We start from the raw sequence: 21,342 nt of genomic DNA, 5'->3' as shown, positions 1-21,342 counted from the left end.
TATTTTTAGAAACATTTTTATGAAAAAAAAAACTGATTTTTTGATAACTTTTTATATTTCCCATAAAAATGATATTAATATTTTTCTAACATTGTTCATTAACAAATACCTAAGAGCACTCGCTAATAGGAAATTTTTTTTTTTTTAAAATCTAATGACGCCAGATTTTATTAATGAGCTAGTGTTACATCAGGTTTAAGACAACTTGCCAAAAACATTGTCACCTTCTCAATCCATACTTCAGCCTCTATTACATAATGTGCATGCCTAACTGATTTGTGAATAGCCATATTTCTCTTCTCTCAACATAAAACAAGCCTTCCCTTACATTAAAAGCCCATGACTCTTCATATACTTAACCATTTAACATATTGATGTGGGTAAACTATATAACTTTTGCTGGAAATAAAAATTGACAAAGCTAGCACATCTTGCTTATGGGAATCTGTTCTAGTTTAAGTTAGAATTTTTTTCTTAAAAAAAAAAGTTTAAGTTAGAATTTAATTTATCATTAATGACAAATTTATCAAAGCAATTGGCTAAAATTTTCCAAGTTAGAAATTACAATTTACTGCAACAACAGCACCATTTAAAAAAAAAAAAAACGATTTCGTTTAATAAATTTTTTTTTGAAAAAGCAGAAAACAACATAGGGTTTACATATATATATATATATATATATATATATATATTGTAAGTAAAAATCAAGTTACAAAAAAAATGTGTCATACACAAGGCTCTGAATTGGTTTCTGTAATAGGGTTTACATATATATATATATATATATATATATATATATATTGTAAGTAAAAATCAAGTTACAAAAAAAATGTGTCATACACAAGGCTCTGAATTGGTTTCTGGTTTTTGGCTAGGGTTACAAACAAATCAAGTTATTTATAAATACTTAAATAGTTTCGGCTTTGACAAATTTTTTTTTTTTTTTTTAAAATTTGTTCATTTAAGAAATGAGCCAAACTTAAGCCTAAAGTTAGGCTTAATTATTAAACAAGCCAATCTCAAACATAAAAATGTGTTGTGAATAAGTTCGTGAGTAGGGGCGGAGAAGGAGACGCTACCCTCATTTCACTCTCCGGATTTGTTTCAAAATCGATGGAGTCAATTGTTCACTTTAGGTAGTTAATAAACCAAAAGAGGGGGACCTTTCAATATTCATGGTAGGTATAGGTAGGTTAAAGAAGATTATGCTGTCCTACATATAGGTCCAGTTGATTAGATTTCCCCATATCTTTATGCTATTTTCCTTCGAGAAATTAGCCACATTCCCTTCAGCTAGAGTAGAAAGACTGTAGAGAGAAAAGTTCCATTTGCTCAGCCAAAAAAAGAAGAAAAAAATAAAAAAACTACGAGAAACGTGGCCTACACAATACCAAGTAGTTGTCTATTTCTCATTCCATATGATTAGTCCTATTCTATCTGTAATATTTCTCATGCCACAAGTAGTAAAACCCGTCGAATGCTTTTCATTTTATTAGATGTACTTAGTAGAACTTGCATGTTTTGTGGTGCGTGAACTAATCTATATTTATATATTACTAAAAGCTGAAGTGTAGTATTTAATGTTGCTACGCTCACGTTGAACCACATTAGCAGTCATGCATGTCATTTCCATGATATTTTTTTTTTCTTTTCCCAACAACTTAAAAATAGATTTTATCAATTTAAAAATAATAAAATAAATCTCACCTCTATCTTCACCATAAAAGCCACTTCTTATTAAATTAATTCCCACCACTATCTCCACCATAAAGCCTATTTATTAATTCCCACCACTATCTCCACCATAATTCCCACCACTATATCTACATATCTATGTCTATATCTATATCAGTTTCTCTCTTCATCTTTGCCAAAACCTACAATTTCAAACTCTTAATCTAATTCTCACTAGCATTTTCCCTTAAAAACCAACAAACACAACGTTTAGGCTTTAGGAAGTTACAAATCTCACCTCTATCTCCACCATAAAGCCCACTTCCTATTAAATTAATTCCCACCAATATCTCCACCATAAAGCCCATTTATTAATTCCCACTACTATCTCCACCATAATTCCCACCACTATATCTATATATCTATATCTATATCTACATCAGTTTCTCTCTTCATCTTTTTCAAAACCTACAGTTTCAAACTCTTAATCTAATTTTCACTAGCGTTTTCCCTTAAAAACCAGCAAACACAATGTTTCAGCTTTAGGAAGTTACAAATCTCACCTCTATCTCCACCATAAAGCCTACTTCTTATTAATTTAATTCCCATCACTATCTCCACCATAAAGTCCATTTATTAATTCCCACCACTATCTATACCATAATTCCCACCACTATATCTATATATCTATATCTATATCAGTTTCTCTCTTCATCTTTGCCAAAACCTACAGTTTCAAACTCTTAATCTAATTCTCACTAGCATTTTCCCTTAAAAACCAACAAACACAACGTTCTGGCTTTAGGAAGTTATAAATTTGTACCTTTTATATTCCTTCTCCCTCAACTTCTTTCTTTATCTCTCTCTACGTTCTTCTCTCTGTCCCTCTATCTAAAACGCCAAAGCAACCTTCTCTCATTCTACAACCCTTCCTTCTTCTTACCTCTCGCCTTTCTTTGAATCTAACAACGATGAAGAAGCATGACGGTTGAATCCGAACTGTTTAAATTGGAGCTATTGACAATGGTGTTGTTGAAGGAGAGAGTGGCCTTGATGATCGCCTCCTAGGCTGTTCGTTTCTCCAACCCAAAAGACTGAGTCGTTTTGCACAATGATTTAAAGGATTCCCAATAGGTTTATTACTCCAAAGATCAAAACTTTTTTTTTTCTTTTTGTTTGGTGGGTTTCATTGAAATTTACTATATGAATGAAATGTTTTATTTCTAAACGTGGGATTTGAAGAATTTTTACTTATTTTGTAGTATTACATAAAGCCCAATTCGTGGAAATGCAAATCGAAACATATGGAAAAAATAGAAAGTAGTTTTTTTTTTTTTTGGATCAAGAAATGGATGTGTGAATATATATGGAGACTTTGGCGATAATTAGTTGGTTGATAAATCTTTAATTTGCAAATAATTTGGAGGCCATGCTAAGCAAGTTGTTATATTTAAAGTTGTTTTAATATGTGGTTAAATGGTATCCTTTATTTTGAAGCAAACTGGTTGTGTTAGATAGTGATTATTTAGAGTTTTGTTGTTACATTTGAATTATGCATCAATTCATAATTTTTGTGCTACTATTTAAACCCCTACTTTAAACTTGGATAAATTTCATAGTGTTACATGTGCACAAATAGTTTGATAAAATTCTTAAGTGATGTTTCTTTGGCCTTTTTTAAAAATGGCATTTTTCATACAATATAACAAAAGTTGCCAACAATAATTTTTTATTTATTTTTATATATTTGGATTATGTTTCTCGAACTTAAAATGAATTACCTAGCTTCTATGGATGGCACCTATTCTTTGAACTTGATTTTAGGTTTCTTTTGATTCTATTCTTTTAGAAAACATATACATTCTCCAATTGTAAGTTTTGGTTTGGTTGACAGACCTTGAATTGGCAAGCAAGCAAAAGCTACCTTTAATAGTTTTAAGGTTGGTAATTAAATTCATTCATTAACATAGCGGATGTTCAGGTATGTGTTTGGTTCTAAGGGGGTGGTTTCTCTCTCTACTATTCGATGAAATTTGTTTTTGTTTTTGTTTTTTTTTTTTTTTTTAATTTAAATTTTATTTATCTTGGGTCTCATACTGTTTTTCTCATTGTTTAATCAAAATGCAGAAATTCAGTTTAATTCAAGGTCATCAAAGCTGTTGGCCAATATCTTATACTCATGGGCCTATCTGTTGGGAACTTAATTGCTTAATGAGATGAAAAGGTAAGTGTTTTTTCTTGAATCATCTTTTTGGGTTGCTTTGAATTAATTTATTCTATAGGTGTTCTTTTGGTGTTGCATAACATATGCTCGATGAAATCTCTTTTAAATTTGATGTGAAATCTTTCCATTCAAAGTCTTTTCCCCTCCTCATGTTGTGATAAATCTAAGTAGCTATACTATGGTTGTAAAAAAATAATTTTTCTTTGCAAATCATTAATTTGGTTATAATAGAAATTTCCCAAATATATTTATTTAAATAAAAAATTAATTTGATTGTAGACAATTTAACTACTTTTATGACTCCATGAATTGACAAATATGTCATTTACTATGATATACAACAAATTTTGTGCATATTGTTTATAGGTTTAATTTTCTTTCTTGCTTGCTTTGCACTTCCTACGAATGGTTAAAATTTTTTTTCATTGCTTGCTTTGAATAATTTTGCTTATTGTTGATTTCATCAAAGAGCAATATTACCAACAAAATAAAGAAAAAAAGAGAAAGGGAGAATTGAGGCTGTGGGTCATGATAGGTAGGATTTTATTTATTTATTTATTTATATTTTTAAATGTACCGTTATGATTTTATGAGATTGTTATGCCCCTTTGAAAATTATTAGCCATTTGCTCTAACCTCTAAATTTGGAATGATGTCCTAGGACTAATAATGGTTGTCGGAGCATCAAAGCCAACTGCAGTGGCTAATGCTGATAGGTTTTCCAGTATGAAAAGGTAGAATGTTGGTGAGTTTTATTTAGTTTCAATTTATTTATAATGTATAAATTGTGTTTCACATCTCCGACCTTATGAAGTTTGACGAGTCCAAACAAGTTCCTATAAGTACACTTTGGTGAGATTTTTTATCTTCAAAGAATTGGCATAACAATTATCATGGAATTTATTGTAGCATAGGAACTATAAAGCAATCTACTATACATAGCCATGAATTTTGATTGGATAAAATACTATTTTGGTCCCTAAACTTTGATAAATTTTTTTTTTTTTCGTTCCTAAAGTTTAAAAAGTTCTTTTTTCATCCCTAAATTTTGTAAAGAGTTTTTTTTAATGGTTTAGAGACAAAAATAGGGATGAAAAGTAAAGTTTAAAGACATAAATAAAACATTTTCAATAGTTTAGGGATGAAAAACGAACTTTTCAATAGTTTAGAGATGAAAAATGAATTCTTTAAAGTTCAAGGATGAAAAATAAACTTTTGATAAAGTTTAGGGACCAAATAGTATTTTACCCATTTTGATTCTATATATCTATTATACCAAGCAATGATTGAATGCCATAAGAATCGGGTCCTAAAAAGTAAAAAGTTTAGGATATGGTCTTTTTTTCTTTTTCTCTTGTTTTGCCGCATTTTCTCAATCCTACTCCTAATAGAAAGTATATATCAGCAGGCTTCATTGTTTCTTACCCTTATCACGCTTATGAAATTTAGACCACACCATTTCAATTTACTTTTGCTGTTGTTGGTTCCCAAACGACATGTTTAGTTTGCTGAGAAAAGGTAGAAAAAGAAAAGAAATTGAAATATGTGGGGTATTTTTTTCTTTTTTCCTTTTCATAAGACATGGGGTTCAACAACAACCACAAGTCATAGTCCCAAAACCTTTGGGTCAACTTTGGATGCTTAACATATTAATTAGGGTCAATCAAATGTATTCTTTTTTGTCATGCTATTTTATTGAAATTCAGAGTGTTTGACACCTCTCTAATTGACATAAGACATTGGTTTCAAATTCACTATTTTGTTTTCTTCAATTTTCTTCACTATTTCTCAGCAACTAAATATGGATAATTCTCATCTGTTTAATGCATGATCATTAAAAGCTGTAGGTCATTGAGAATTAATACATCAATGACTTTATTTTCTAATTGAAAATACTTATAGGAACTATAACCAGAGTTTAAGTGGGTGTTTCTAATTGTTTTCCTACTAATTTGGGCAGGCATCTGTCTTTCATGGTTGGGATGTGGTTGATGGAGCTGTTGACAATTGTTTATAGAATTTCCTGAGTAATAAGATGGCAACAGGAGTGATTATTAGAACCACACCAATTCCAGTATCTGACTTATTCTCCCAGACTGTCCTGGCAATATCTGATAAAGTAAATGCAGCCAAGGATGTTCTCATTCAGAAGGAAAATTTCAAGAAATTCTCGACATATTTAGAGATCTTAAAAGAGTTATTGGAGCTGAATGTAGACCATTCCAAGAGCTTAGAAATGCTCTGCAAACTATCAACCAAGAGATTAAAGTTGCTAAGCACCTAGCACTTGAATGCTGTCACAGAAACAAGATTTATATCCTAATCACTTGTCGGAAGATTGTTAAGCTTTTAGAGGGCAGTACTAAAGAGATTGGTAGGGCGCTAAGCCTCATTCCTTTGACATCTTTGGATGTTTCATTGGATATAAAAAACCGGGTTATCAAGCTGTCTAAGGATATGCTAGATGCAGTGTATTGGGTAACTGCAGTGGAGGATGCAGTTGTAAAAAAGATTTGAGTTAGGAATACAAGGGAGGAACTTTGATCGGTCATGTGCAAATCAATTGTTAGTTCATATTGCTGAGGCTATTGGGATATCCCCAGAGCAGTCTGAATTGAAGAAAGTATTTGAAGAATTCAAAAGGGAAGTTGAAGATGCAACGCAGAGAAAAGACTTGGCAGAAGATGTACAAATGGAATAGATCATTACATTGCTTGAAAAGGCTGATGCCACAACATCTCTTGATGAAAAAGAAAAGAAATATATTGAAAAGCGAAATGCTTTAGGTAGGCAACCATTGGAACCTCTCCAGTCTTTTTATTGCCCCATCACTCAGGCTGTTATGGTTGACCCTGTGGAAACTACCTCAAGTTGAACATTCGAAAGGAGTGCCATAGAGAAGTGCTTTGCTAAAGGGAACAATCTTTGTCCCTTGACCATGGTTCCCTTGAACACTTCAGTTATCCAGCCCAACAAAACTCTTGCGGCGTGAACGACGTATGGGCTTTTGGGCTCATGTTCCTTGCCTTTCATCTCTTCTTTGGACTGGGCACTACATGGGCAGAAGTTTTCATCTTCCTGCCGAGCCCATGTTTCTCTTCCTTGCGTCCGTGGGCCTCTCGGCTATTGCTTTTGCCATATCATTTCATCATGCTTGCTATAACTTTACCCTCTTTTCACTTTGTGTTACACCATGGGCTTGTGATCTGTTGTATCAGCCCACTTCTTTGTCAATTTTCTGCTCCAGGCTTCCCAAGCCCATTTCTCATACCTTTACCTCTCTTGGGCTTTGTCGACCAGCATTCCTATTGTGCCAGCCCATTTCATTATTTTAACCTTCAGGCTTCCTTAGTTTATTTACTACATCTTTACTTCTTTTACTCCCATGGGCTTTTTGCTAAATCCTTTGGGCTTCTTTGGCCCAATTACCACATCTTTACTTCTCATTACTTCTTGGGTTTATTGGCTTTTAGGCAGACCCACTGAGTTTACTAACTCATTTCTTGGGCTTCCTCAGCCCATTTACTCTCTCTCTACTTCTTATTATTCTCATAGGTTTAATACTTTATTCCTTAAGCTTCCTTGGCCTACTTACTCTCTCTTTACCCCTTTTTATTCTTGTGAGTTTGTTGGCCATCGATTCTGCCATTTCGACTTGCTGGGCTTGCTTTACTAGTTCCATTTCTCACTTTCTTCATATTGTTGGGCTTCTTCTGCTGCTGAGCCTTTTGTCAAAAGTGAGCATCAACAAATGGTTAATAAGAATGAGTGGTTCTGTGTGAGTCGTGTGTAAATTAGGTATTGAAGTCGTATATTGGATACTAATAATAAGAATGAGTGGTTAATAACTTAATTCAATATAATTGGTACCAAACCCACATACTTAAACTTTCCTCTAGTTTGATTCAAGTTCTTGTTGTTTATAAACAAGTTTCCTCTAGTTTAATTCAAGTTCTTAGTTGTTTATCTTATAGATTGTTTAGGCATTGAATTATTCCACTGGGTTTGATACTTGCCATAATGTAGCAAACCACCTTTAATCACATCAAGCAAGAGAAAATTAATATCATTCTAAACAGCTTATCCTTCTGTTACCATTCCCTCTTGACCAGTCAGTGGTTTAGTCGTACATAAACTAGATCATAGATGAGTAGTGGAATGTATTACACAACTGGTTTTGGGAACAATCGGCTCTACTGAGAAGTGAGAACTACTACCTTCTTTGTCTATGTATAATTGTGACTCTGGCTCCATGCATTATAATGCCGTCATGACCAGTGAAAGAACCACTTGCATGGTTGATAATAAAAAGACAAGCACAAAAAAGTAAAAAGACAATAGAAGGAAAGAGAACAAGATATATAGGGCCCGTTTGGTCCTAGTTTTTAAAAATTGTTGTTCAAAAAGATGTGAAAACTGTAGTTTAAAAAGTGTTGTTGAAAAACGTATTTTTAGTGTAAATAAAAAAAAAATGTGTTTGGTATCAAAGTTTAAACAATATTTTTCAGTGCTCAAAAAATATAAAATATGTGTTTGGTACTTGTGTTTTAAGTGGTAAAAAAAGCTGACCAAAGTACTTAAATACCATTTTTTTTAATCAGGAGAGAGAACGTCCATTTGATTCAAGTTACTCCTCTCTTTCCTTCTTCATCCGTTCTCTTCCTGAGAGCAGAAAACCAAACCCACGCAGTCCTGATCTCCATCGACGCCGAAGAAGATCCATGGCTGGGCTTGACGTTCCTCAGATCTCATCTCCACTGTCAACGCTCCAAGACCCAGCAGCTAATCGAGCATCTGTTGCCGCCAAGTCGCCGACCCATCACTCCAAGATCCAGGTTCGAATCTCACTTTCACCTTGCATGTCATTCTTTGCTTTTCTCTAAAGACCGAACCGTTCCTTCTTCACTCACAGATTTCTCAGTTTTTTGTTTTGTTTTTTTTTGTTTTGCTCACCAATCGGGAAAACCCCCAATTTTTCTGTTCTTTGTTAGCTGTTGAAACAATATTTGATTTACAATCCAAACATACACGCCCTCCATTCTCGAAATCTTTTAGGTACATTCTCTAAATCTTTTTCTGTTGAAACAATGTTTGATTTACAACCCATTCGATTTGTCATTTTTCCTAACACTCTGTTTGGTTGCCGAGAAAGCCGATTATTAGCTTCATTTTACTGTTTTTTTTAGTTGATTGGGTTTAGTTTAATTACTCATGAATTTAAGCTTTGTGAATATGATGATTTTGTGGTCGGTTTGACTGAATTTCGTTAGTGAATTTTTACTGTTATTTTTAGTTGATTGGGTTTAGTTAAATATTCATGAATTTAAGCTTGGTGAATTTGATGATTTTGTGGTTGGTTTGACTGAATCTCGTTAGTGAATTTTTACTATTACTTTTACTTGATTGGGTTTAGTTTAATTATTCATGAATTTTAGCTAGGTGAATTTGATGATTTCTGTGGTCGGTTTGACTGAATTTCGTTGAATTCAATTTGGATATGATGGATATAATGTGGTGCTGTTCAGGCCAATTCTTCAATTATAGTGATGAACAGAAAGGTTTTGTGAGGTTTTGCCCCGTCTGTTCTGGTTCTGTCAATGATGGTTCTGTAATAAAAAAATTTGAAAGTTTGCATTACTCTTGCACCGAAAGTAGAAAACAGTTATAGGAAATTGCATAGCCATAGGAGGGTCTACTTGGATATGTTGCTATATTTTTGTTGCACGAATTGATAGCTGTATCAAAACAGTAATGTGTAAGTGAGTAGGTTTATGGCTTCTTCTCGCAGATGTCAGACACAATGCATGAGGATATTGACGATGGCCTTCGGTTCCGAAATTGCAACTGTTTCTGTGGCTTGAGAGCAAGCGTGAGGATTTCGGATAAACGAAATGATAACCGGTACAGGCTATTTCAATGCTGCCCAAAGGAAAAATGTGGGTTTTTTCAATGGTGTATTTCCTTGAAGACCCCATTGTCATATGCGGAGGATTTCCAGCTACTACAAAAAGAGTTATGTGTATTGCGAGAGGAATTGAGGGTCATGCATGACAAGGTCCACCCCTTAGATCAGACAAAAAGAAGGGTCCAGATAATGTTCATTGGATGGTGTTTGTTATGCACCACTCTTGTACTACTGCTAACTATGACAATGGTCTAAACCAAACTGTTATGATAATGTCCTGTAACCATATTATCTTATTATAAATTACTGACTCCTCATGAACTTGATGTACTGTGTACTATTTTTGGACGATCTTGAGTCATCCATTTTGCTAGTGCTAGGTATATGTATGGGAATGACTCTTGACTCTTACAACTGTATGTTATTGGCTTAATAGTAGTTTGACAATAGTATGTTATTGTCGCATTCCTCTAGCTTTTCTTTTGCCTACATACATACTGTACCAGCACAATTGATGTTGCTGTTTTGTTTTTTGCTTCTTTTTTTTTTCTTTTTTCTTTTTTTTGTTTGTGTGGAAAATGGAAATAATTGTTCTTATTGAACACAATATCAATGTGAGTAGGATATTGAGTACAGGTACTGTGCAAGTCACTCTATAACTTGAGATCTTAAAAATCATTTGATAATTGATTAGTAAATTCTATTTTCATCTGTGAAAGTACTATAGCTAGCACTGTTGAAGAGTTATTTATATCATCAAGTCTGTAGCAAAAGACATTGTATACTTACATCTCTCTAACTGGAGAAGGACCATTGTGACGTTCTTGAGAAAGCAAGATCTCCACTTCAATCGCCATTTCATCAAGACATAAACTACAACCTGTGCAGCTATGCCAGTTAATAATTCTGGTTCCAGTTTCAAATAAATCTTTTAACTTAACAATAATGTTTCACTTACAATCGACTAAGAATTCTCAATGATTGTTGCTCAAGGCACAGGACAACAACCAAATGCAAAAAAGGCACAAATGTTCACTCCTTTATCAAAGTAAATATATACCAAACTTATATAACTAACAGTGTAAGTATGATATTGGTAGATGAGTCTAACATAATAACTTTGGGACCATATTTGGCTTGTTCTTACTGACATGTCCCTAGTAAAGCAATGCACCTTATAAAATATCTATACAGATTGAGAATCAAATTTTGATAAATGATTAACTATACACATTGAAAATCAAATTTTGAAAAATCAAATTTAATATGGACCCAATGTAAACTAAATATTAACGCATACACCGTTTCTAAAAAAAAAAAAAACTCATACACCAAACATACTTTTATAAACACACAACAGCATCCCCAATTCTCACAACCCAATTAAATTTGATTTTATAAACACCAAACATAAACAGTGTGCTGCAGGTTTTATAAACACACTTTCATGAACACACTTTTATAAACATACTTTTATAAACACACAGTCCCTTTCTTCCAGAGCCTACAATAGATACCAATGGTTGGGGACTCTGCAGGTTGGACCACCATTGGTAACGTAAACTACAAAAGCAAACATAGCATAATGTCATTGTCTAATGCCTCCATAACCAGCATCTATTTTTGTCACAACATATTCTTCAACAAAAACAAGGTTCAAACTTAAAATAGATTTTGAATAGTGCAATATCCACATTTTTAAGAGTCTATTCCCAAAAAGCTCAATCATGGTTGCCTATGTAATCTGCCCACATAGCAGCTGTTATCGCATCACGATACTCTCACATCGCTCGTTGTGCCCGAGAATTAAAAGCTTCTTCAGTGCCTCCACTGCCTACGCGTGCAGCTCCCGCTAAGGTTATGTCGCTGTTACGCACAAATGATCCTTCCCACACATGGAACATTTCATCCGCCCGGTTATACATGCGGATAAAGTTGTGAAGTGCACAGCAAGCGGTCACAATCAGTCGTTGTCTAGAGAAAGAGAAGGAGTGCATTTTAGTCAGGATCGGGAACCTCGCCTTCAACACTCCAAAGCATTGTTCAATCACCATCCGCAATGACGAATGCCTATAATTGAACAACTCTTGTGGGGTAGTAGGTTGCCGGTTCACACCCCGAAACTCTTGGGCATGGTAGCGTGTGGACTTGTGTGGGGGGAGGAATGCACTACCTATTGCGTACCCCGAGTCCACGAGGTAGTACGATCCTGCAATAAGAGAAAATCTGAGGAGCTTAGTAGTTTTGAAGGCATGAATAATTTCTTCCAAACCCAACAGCCTTTTTCATGATTTCTAAAGGACCAAAACTAAATAAAGAGATTGCTATGCAAATCTTAAGATGGAAAAATGCTATATATAAAGTGATGACCCTTTAATCAAGAAGAACAAATGACTATATCAAAATTGGAATTATTGAATCTGGATCAATCAATCTGTCGCCTAACTATGACAATTGAAATGGTAAAATGTACTTGTACTTTATAGTGCTTTTGGCATGGTCATGCCATTCCTAATTACAAGGATACACTGTCAGAAATTTCAAAAGGGTTTGAATTTGCAGTATGACTAATCAATAGAATTAGTGTAAGGAAACAAATAGCCCATATCTTATTAACTTTCCATGGATTGCTCCTCTTTCAAAAGCACAAATTTACTTAACACAACTGTTTATAAGGAAATGAATACAAGGGCAGCGTATTGATGTATTAATGATTATAGGGAGGAATATGTTGTTCACAAATATGCTACATGCATAACCTCTTAATTTGTAAGGTACTTGGGTTTTGCAGGCAAAGAATTTGACATCAAGGAGCAATATCCGCAAAATTATAATTAGTATTTTGACTTTTATACCATTTACAAAGCCATCATCACAATATATACCATATATTTTGGCTGCTACCTCATGTGGAAGAAACTGTTTTAGATATATCTGGTATGACTTTAGCTCTCATGGTATAAGATAATTCAATTTTTTTTTTTTTTTTAACCTCTAGGCGGCCAAGGGAACTCATACTCGGCATGTCCAAGTGCGTCCTGCATGACTCGTGAATCATTCGCACTCCCTTCCCATCCACAATGCATATACGTAAACCGCATGTCGAAGTTGCATGCACACATCACGTTTTGGGTGATGTCACTTCGTCTATCTATGAATGCGGTGGTCCTACTGGATGGGGCAGAAGCACTTATGTGCGTCCCATCAATGGCCCCCACACATTTCTGTTAAAAAAATAGGTAGCTCTAATTAGGTAAATTCAACTTATGTGCAATCAGCTATCTTTCACACTTCATAGGGGATTCTTTCTATTCTCTATTACAGATTTTTCAGATTTTAATCAATCAAAGTGATAATTTATTTAAGAAGCAAAAAAAGAAAAATCAAAGTATACCTCAAACCATGGGTAATATTTCTCATTCCCTCGAAGTGAATGAGGAAGCTCAGCTGCATCAGCGTCGGGCCGGATGATGAGACATCCCAAAGCATGGATAGCACGCAAGGCACGCCGGAACCGCCTTTGAATGGTCTCGAGAGAATGCTGGAAGCGGTTGGCAGTTAGTCGATAGTCAGCGTTGTGTCCGACGATAAATAGCACTATCCCAACGGCCTCCTCAACTGAAACAATACCAGTGTCCTCCTCTAATAGGTGCAGTCGCTTCAACTCATTACACAAGTGCCTAAAAATGGTCTTGTCCATGCGGAATATGTCGTAACACACTTGGAGATTTCCTTCTAGTACTTCAATCACATATGACCTTCCACTCAGGATACTAGTGCACATAGGTCGCTTCATGTAGTACTTTTGTACGTACTCTATACATAGCTGAACGTAGGCTGTGGCAATCTCAAGTTCTACCTCACTATCGTACTCATCTGAATCGGGATCAGTCATGACTGAATCACAATCTGAATCGGTATTGGCCATAACTGAATCAGACCTGTGGGTAGCCAAAAAGTTCACATCAGCCACTATAAAGAAGTACACACACACACACACACACACACACACACACACACATATATATATATATATATGTGTTGCTATATGTATATATATCTATATTGCTGTATGTGTATATATATATATATATATTATTGTATCTATATATATAAGTCAGTATATATATAAATTAGTATATACGGCTGCATGTATATATAAGCGAGTACATGTATTTCTACATAAGTGGGAAAATTTTGCATAGCAATTTTTTTTTTTTTTTTTTGAGAAGTGATTCTGCATAAGTGAGTATATATAAATAAGTATGTATATATAAGTGACTCTATATGTTGCTGGAAGCACTATATATTTTTTTGAGAAGTGATTCTGCATAAGTGAGTATATATAAATAAGTATGTATATATAAGTGACTCTATATGTTGCTGGAAGCACTATATATATATAGTGCTATATATATGTTATTGTGTGTACCAAAAAAAAATTTATAAATATAAATATATATATATATATAAATTTATAGATGTAACTGTGTACTATAGAAATTCCATAAAGAACAAATCTGATTGTCTAAAATATACCTGTCACCAAACAAAAAAGCACAAAACAGCACAACTATACACAAAGCAATTGCAATTATTGAACAACAAAAGCAATTGCAATTTCAACAGCACAAAGCCACAACAAACTAATCCAATATTTCTTACATAACTCGCATAGATGTCCAAAGCATTATATAGTAATAATAAAGGAAGCTAGCATGCAAACATTGCCCAAAATTCCATAAAGAACACCTGATTTATCTAAAATATATATATATATATATGTCACCAGACAAAATAGCACAAAGCTACAACAAAGCAATTGCAATTGCTGAACAACAAAGCAATTGCAATTTAAACAGCACAAAGGCCACAACAAACTAATCCCATATTTCTTACATAACTTGCATAGATGTCCAAAGCATTATATAGTAATAATGCTAGAAGGTAACATGCAAACATTGTCCAAAATATGCATGCAAACATTGTCCAAAATATTAACATAATACATACTTGGCCAATTCACATTAAACCAAAATAACTAAACTAATTAACTTCCTAGTTTGTCTTTAAACGATGCACATTCTCAACCACCTCCACAACTACTGCAATCCACCCCTAATGAACTCAATCCAAGCCCTTCTCCTATCGACTGTCATAGCAAAAAAAGCGGCTCTACTCTTGAAGTTATGAAGCTCCTGCACAACCTTGCAATATGTGACATGATCCACATCGGTGTACTGGTTGAGCAGTGTTATAGCTTCTGTAACTGACTCAGTGTCACCCCCCACAGTAGCATCTCCGGTGTCAATGGACCTTTTCCCCCTCCGGTTCCTCATGTCAGTAAACCCCCTAATAGCTTCAGTCATGCTTTCAAGGGAGTGCCCTTTCCTCCTTTTTCCGCTTGAATTAGATAGTTCAGCTGGCCGCTTTTCAGCTTGCCTCTAGCTTTGAGCTTCACTTGGTGTGGGCAGCTCCTCCACATCATCAACACTTTCAGTGTTGATGTTGACATGCACCCCCGATGATAGAAAGGCTGCATCTAGCTCTCTCTCTTCGTCACTATTGGGAGCTGGTTGGGCAGATGACATTTGGAGGAAACCAGTGGCTGTGTTGGAATTGAAAAGTCTGCCCAACAGGTCGTAGTGTTTCAGCCCCTTTTTCTTGAACTCTTTGAATTTATGATTGACCTATTAACAACCATATATATTGGGTTAGATGACTTATTCATATAAAACCCAATACAAATTAGATGGGTAATTATAATAACCCTATAATAATCATCCACTCTTACATAACAAAAACAAAAAGAGTAACAATAATAATAACCCTATTAACTTTATACCAAAATCACATATTTGTTTTCTATAGTATTAATATAATTTTTAGAATTCAAGACTTAGTAACAGCATCTTTCAATCAACATATCTTCCAAATTAATGTTGGGCCACAGCTGACAGCCACAGGTTAGTCTTACATGAATTAAGAAAATCCAACAAATATTTGTAACCAATCTTTTTAAAAAAAATAATTCAACTAACATTGACAAGTCTGCAATATTTCAAATCAATAATAAAAAGAATCATCTAAACACAATAACACTCAGTCACAGCAATACAAAGACAGCACGTCCAAAAAAACCTCCACTATTTCTAGTTTAACTATTTATGTTTTCAAAGATATATATCAACCTTAACACTACATCACTATTTCAATTAAATATTATTTCCTTCGTATTCATATTTTTAACCTCAAAATCAACCATTGTCTATCACAGCCACAGAAGGTAGATTTCAGCATCATTTGAATTACAACCATAAACTATGCATATAGCTAATTGTAAGAAATTTTGTTTGGAGTATGTTAAAGGACTTACCGCAAATGCAGCAGCCCAAGCTTCCTCACTAGCCGTCACCGTATTTGAAATGGGGTCCCATCCCATTCCTATACGTGCGATGAGCTGGGAGAATGTGCGGTGTCGAGTTTTCAGTCGTTGATATTTTTGTTTAAGTTGTGTCTTGTTATAATTTTTATTCGTGCGATTGTTAAACTCAGTCATAACGATTGTCCAAGTTCTAGTCTTGAACTGCCCTTGGGGCATGTTCCCTTTAGCATCCTCTTCTAACAGGATATCAATGAAATGTTTCTCGACTGCCTCAGGCCACAACCTCTTATCCTCGGCATCAGTCATTCTCTCTTCCATCTAAATAAATGTTTGGTATACTTACATAGACTTATCATTTGAAATTGTATGATATGGATGAACAAACATTAACTTCCTACTCACTAAAAGACCCAAAGCAGCAGGCATATAAGAGAAAATTGAACAAAACTAAAGAAAAAAATACATAGGTATGCATTGTATACACATCAGTTTATCATACACTTGCAGTGGCATTGTATATTTATATAATTGTAAGTGATTATCCCTAAGAAAAAATTATAGTTATGTCAATTTAAGTATATCATGCACCCTTTTATTTTTTACTAACTAAAATCCTCGTGAACTAATTCAATCAAAACCCTTGGACAAAAGGCAAGAGGAAATTAGGACAATTTATATCCATATTATGTACTATATTTGACACTAGTCTCTTATTTTGTCAACACAACGTACATAGAGATACATATGAAACTGACACTTACACCTACTGATCTCAAGTTCACATTAGCAAGAACATAGAGGCCACAAAATGAAGAGAAAATGCATGACCTAGGTACAAAGTTAAAACAGAACAAGCAAAAAAGATTCACTATAATTTTGTCAAAAGAAACTTACACTTACACCTACTGATCTCAAGTTCACATCAACAACAACACGGGGGCCACAAAATGAAGAGAAAATGCATAAGGTAGGTACAAAATTATCACAGAACAAGCAAAAATGATTCAGTATAATTTTGTCAAATGAAATTTACACTTACACCTACTGATCTCAAGTTCAAATCAGCAACAACACAGGCCACAAAATGAAGAGAAAATGCATGGGAAAACCCCCAAAATTATAACAGAACAACCAAAAATGATTCACATATTAGACAGACCTACCAGTAAGGGAACAACACGGGGAGAGGAGGAAGCAGAGGAGGATGCAGAAGAGGTCGCACAGGCTCTGTATAGCACGAGAGAGGTGGATGAGGATGAGAGCAAGGCTTCCATCTGAAGAATATGTGGGATTAAATAAACCCTAACCTTTCATAATGAGAACTGATCTGAATTTGGTTGGGATGTGAAAGAAAGCTGAAACAAGTAATTAATAAAATTAGAATCTTTACCTGACCAAAGCCTTCGGACTGTCCGAGTAATGCAAAACCTATTAGCAGCAGCTTCGTAGTACTCTGAGAAAATGATTAATGTGATTGACTCTCGGTTGGTGATGCGGTGTGTGTACAAGACGCGTTGACGAGGGTCAGTGAGGATTAGCGCTGGGTCGGTGAGATTATTATGGCGAGCTCTGCTGGGTCAGTGAGGGAGTTATGGAGGTTGAGGGGAGTTATGAGAGTAACCAGGGGGTTTTGAAGAGATGAGAGTAAAGGTAGGAGACAAATGTGAAGAAAAGCTGACCAGGTGGGCCCCGAGCTGTGTTCAATTTTAATTACCGAAGTGCCACTGAAATGTATTTTTGTTGTTTAAAATGAGCTCGGAGATGATTCCAAAAACCAGTGTTCAACATGGGTGTTTTGAACAATACTTTTCAAACATCACTGAACAGCACATACTCACCAAACACGGGTTTTAAATTTTGGATACTAGTGTTCAATGTTTAAACACTGAACACTGTGTTTTGAAAAGGGTGACCAAACGGGCCCATAATGTAGGAAAAATACAGATAAAATGAAAAAGGTCATCAAACGGTAGTACGGTATACAAACGTCATATATACTTTACTTAAAAATTGATTTTTTTTTTTTTTTTAATGGGAACTTATAAATTGAATTAGTAATGGATCAAGGGAAATTGTCATTGCACACATTGCACACACAACATTTGGAATTGTGTGTTCAAAACACAATTTTGGTTATAAATTTGAAATGATGGAATTGTGTCTTAAAAACATATTTTCACAATTTAACTAAAACCCACAATTTGAACATCAGATTTTTTTTTTCTTTGTTGATATATTAGTATTTTGGAAATTTATTTTTGGAAATAAAATAATAGATTTATTTGTTATGCATTTGGAAAATCCATGGCACTAGGAATGGATTAGGTTTAGACTCTTGCAACAACACGCTTAATTTGTCCAAACCGCCTGGCCCATTCCGCACTACCCCACCCTGCATGGATATAAATATAATATTTATTTCTAAGCAGATTAGGCAGGTTTAACCATTAAAGTGGAGGGTCGGGTTGGGTGACAGTTTGAGTTTTTTTTTAACCACAATGACCCAACCTAACCCGCCTATATATATATATATATATATTCATCTCTAGTTAGTATATATCTCATATCAAATTTAAGGTTTTATTTATTTATTTATTAACTCCATAATTTATATAAGTTAATATGGAAAATGTGATACTTTTCCAACATATTCTTAAACATATCGTGTGACATGGATATGCTTAATTTTTTTTTTTATATAAAAAACTTAGAAAACACTCGTATTTTAAAACGTGTGCTCTTTGATCTATAAGAAAGTGGACACTCCATATGGTTTTCTTTAATGGTATAAATTTTTGTTGCAAATCCTTTAATGATTTATACAATTTAGAGGAAATACTTTTTAAATTTATTTGTAAATGATAAAATAAAATTTGAGATTTAGTATACAACATATAATTAAAATTAATCCGTCTAACCTAACTAATTTGCCAAGTTGAAACTGCCCAAATTTTTAACTAACTCACAATTTTTTGTAATTTGGTGGTTTGAAATATTTCCAACCCACCAAAAGGTGGATTGGTTTAAAAAAATTACCTCAACTGCTTATTCTGCCTCTCTCTCTCTCTCTCTCTCTCTCTCTGAGAGAGAGAGATATATATATATATATATTAAATAAGATTTCCTTTAATGGTAAGCATGGCCCCCACCCTTGAATTTCCGCCCTTGTATGTGGTCACTTGCTAGCAAGTGGCGTGCCTACCATTAAAGGAAGTCCTACCAAGTGACCACATACAAGGGCGCGGAACGACAGCCAAGGGTGGGGGCCATGCTAACCATTAAAGGAAATCTTATAAGATTTCACCCACCTTGGCTGCAGTTCCACCTAGGGTCACTTGCTCCTTTTGCCACTTGTGGCACTTCCCTGGCCCGTAGATTGGCCCTTTGCTAGGATAGCCTGTAGTTTTGCCACTTGCTGGGATTCCCGAAGATGAATTTAGGACAGCCCGACCCTGTAATTTACTAAGAGCTAGCAATAGTGAAGTTAAATAGTTATATTGTTATTTTAGCTTCACCAAAATACAAAAATTGCTCCACAATAGTGAAGGTATAGCTAAAAAATTTAGCTTCAGAGTTACAATACTCAGCTATTTTTGGCTGCGTACTGTAGCTTGAAGCTAAACAAAAAAAATATTTTTTTATTCCAACTACTTCTTTATTTAATTCTTTTCTTTCTTTCGATTCCCATCATCCTTGTCATGCATCATCACCGAAATGGTTCATGGTTGTGCTTGCTTGTGGGTTTCAGTTTTGGGTTGCTGGATTTTCAAGTTGCTGTGCCCCATCGCCGATCTTCATCTCCCTCATCCCTTTGCTCCGTTGGAGCTTGATTTCTGGGTTTCCGACGACCCAGTTGCTAGGTTTCTGCCGATCTTCATCTATGCTGGGTTTCCGCCGACCTACCTCGCTGACCCATCCCTTCCGCTAACCTAGTTCGTCGACCCACGTCATGTTTGTGTTGTGTTGGTGATTTTTGATTTTGTTTGTGATTGGTGATTTTGTTTGGTCTGGGTTGAGGAAAAAAATTGAGGATTTGGGTTGATGGTTTTTTTTTTTTTTTTGCTGTGGATGTTTTTATTATTATTCTAATGAGTTATTTGTATTGTTTTAATCAAATAGCTAAAAATATAGATCCATTGATGTTGGGTGTGAAGAAGTAAAATAGATAAAGTGACTTTTGTAGGTGCCCAAGAGCTATATTTTTTGCTCCACTACTGTGGATGCTCTAACATGATGGATGTGCTAGTGTTAGATTGACAACAACTATCTTGAGTGTTAGTTCATGGGATATCATATATATCAATTGCATGCCATTCTTAAATTCAAATAAAATATAAATAAATGGACAAATATCCAAAAACTCAATCAATTCGTAAATATTTTTATTAGAAACAAGTAAAGTTTTAGTAACAAAAACCTAACCCTTTAAAGTTAATAAAAAGTGAATTGCATGCAAATTTTAGGGGGAAAAAAAGAAATATATATATATATATATATTAGAATAATAATGTATAAAATTGTGAGGTTTCAAAAACTTATGTAACATAATGTTATCAAATCAACCAAAATTCAAACTTTTATATATCTTTTAATATATTTAAAAGATCAAGATTAATATTCTTTCACTAAAGTGTAAGTAAATTAGCGTAGTTTTCAAAACTTATACTTTTTATTTGAAAGACAACACATTCAATGATTGTTCGATTAAAAGTTCGATTTGCTAAACTAGACTAGCAATTGGATTTGCTAAATTAGACTAGCTATATGAGTGGAAGGAAAATGGAAGGAAACAAATAATTTTTCTCCTAATTTGGTTGGGTAGAAATGAAGGAATTCTACAAAAAAACTGGGCCTATAGTGGCGTTTCACAAACGCCACTATAGGTACTAAAAACGCCACTATAGGCCCATTTGGGCTATAGTGGCGTTTGCAAACGCCACTTTTGTACCGCTATTATAGACCTATAGTGGCGTTTCTTTTAAACGCCACTATAGGACCACCCTATAGTGGCGTTTCCAAACGCCACTATAGACCAATTTTTTTTATTTTCGAAAAAGGCTATAGTGGCGTTTGTCAAACGCCACTATAGGATATTTTTTGTACAATAGTGGTATTTGTAAAACGCCACTATAGCCCCAAAAAAAATTTGATTAC

General features: G+C 34.4%; 2 protein-coding genes and 1 long non-coding RNA gene across 3 annotated transcripts; 1 reads left to right on the top strand and 2 right to left on the bottom strand.

Moving 5' to 3' along the window:
- Positions 1 to 8,497: 8,497 nt before the first annotated feature.
- Positions 8,498 to 10,276, top strand: LOC136062308 (uncharacterized). The gene is made up of 3 exons (XR_010624097.1): positions 8,498 to 8,733; positions 8,890 to 8,953; positions 9,687 to 10,276. It is a non-coding gene; the product is annotated as an uncharacterized LOC136062308 (long non-coding RNA).
- Positions 10,277 to 11,233: 957 nt separating this feature from the next.
- Positions 11,234 to 17,870, bottom strand: LOC112005152 (uncharacterized). Its single transcript, XM_065761194.1, has 5 exons — positions 17,579 to 17,870; positions 17,352 to 17,462; positions 13,198 to 13,744; positions 12,796 to 13,027; positions 11,234 to 12,012 (listed from the first exon to the last, which is right to left on the bottom strand). Exons 3-5 carry the CDS (start codon positions 13,729 to 13,731, stop codon positions 11,585 to 11,587), a joined length of 1,194 nt encoding a protein of 397 aa, XP_065617266.1. The 5' UTR covers positions 13,732 to 13,744; positions 17,352 to 17,462; positions 17,579 to 17,870; the 3' UTR covers positions 11,234 to 11,584.
- LOC112023775 (L10-interacting MYB domain-containing protein) lies at positions 14,672 to 16,501 on the bottom strand. The gene is made up of 2 exons (XM_024056397.2): positions 16,180 to 16,501; positions 14,672 to 15,493 (listed from the first exon to the last, which is right to left on the bottom strand). Exons 1-2 carry the CDS (start codon positions 16,492 to 16,494, stop codon positions 15,248 to 15,250), a joined length of 561 nt encoding a protein of 186 aa, XP_023912165.2. The 5' UTR covers positions 16,495 to 16,501; the 3' UTR covers positions 14,672 to 15,247.
- Positions 17,871 to 21,342: the final 3,472 nt, after the last annotated feature.

Source organism: Quercus suber, unplaced genomic scaffold (genome assembly GCF_002906115.3).
Source record: "Quercus suber isolate HL8 unplaced genomic scaffold, Cork oak 2.0 scaffold_401, whole genome shotgun sequence".
In the NCBI taxonomy this organism is placed as follows: Eukaryota; Viridiplantae; Streptophyta; class Magnoliopsida; order Fagales; family Fagaceae; genus Quercus; species Quercus suber.
The sequence above is the reverse complement of the archived record's forward strand: the minus strand, read 5'-3'. Positions and strand labels throughout refer to the sequence as shown.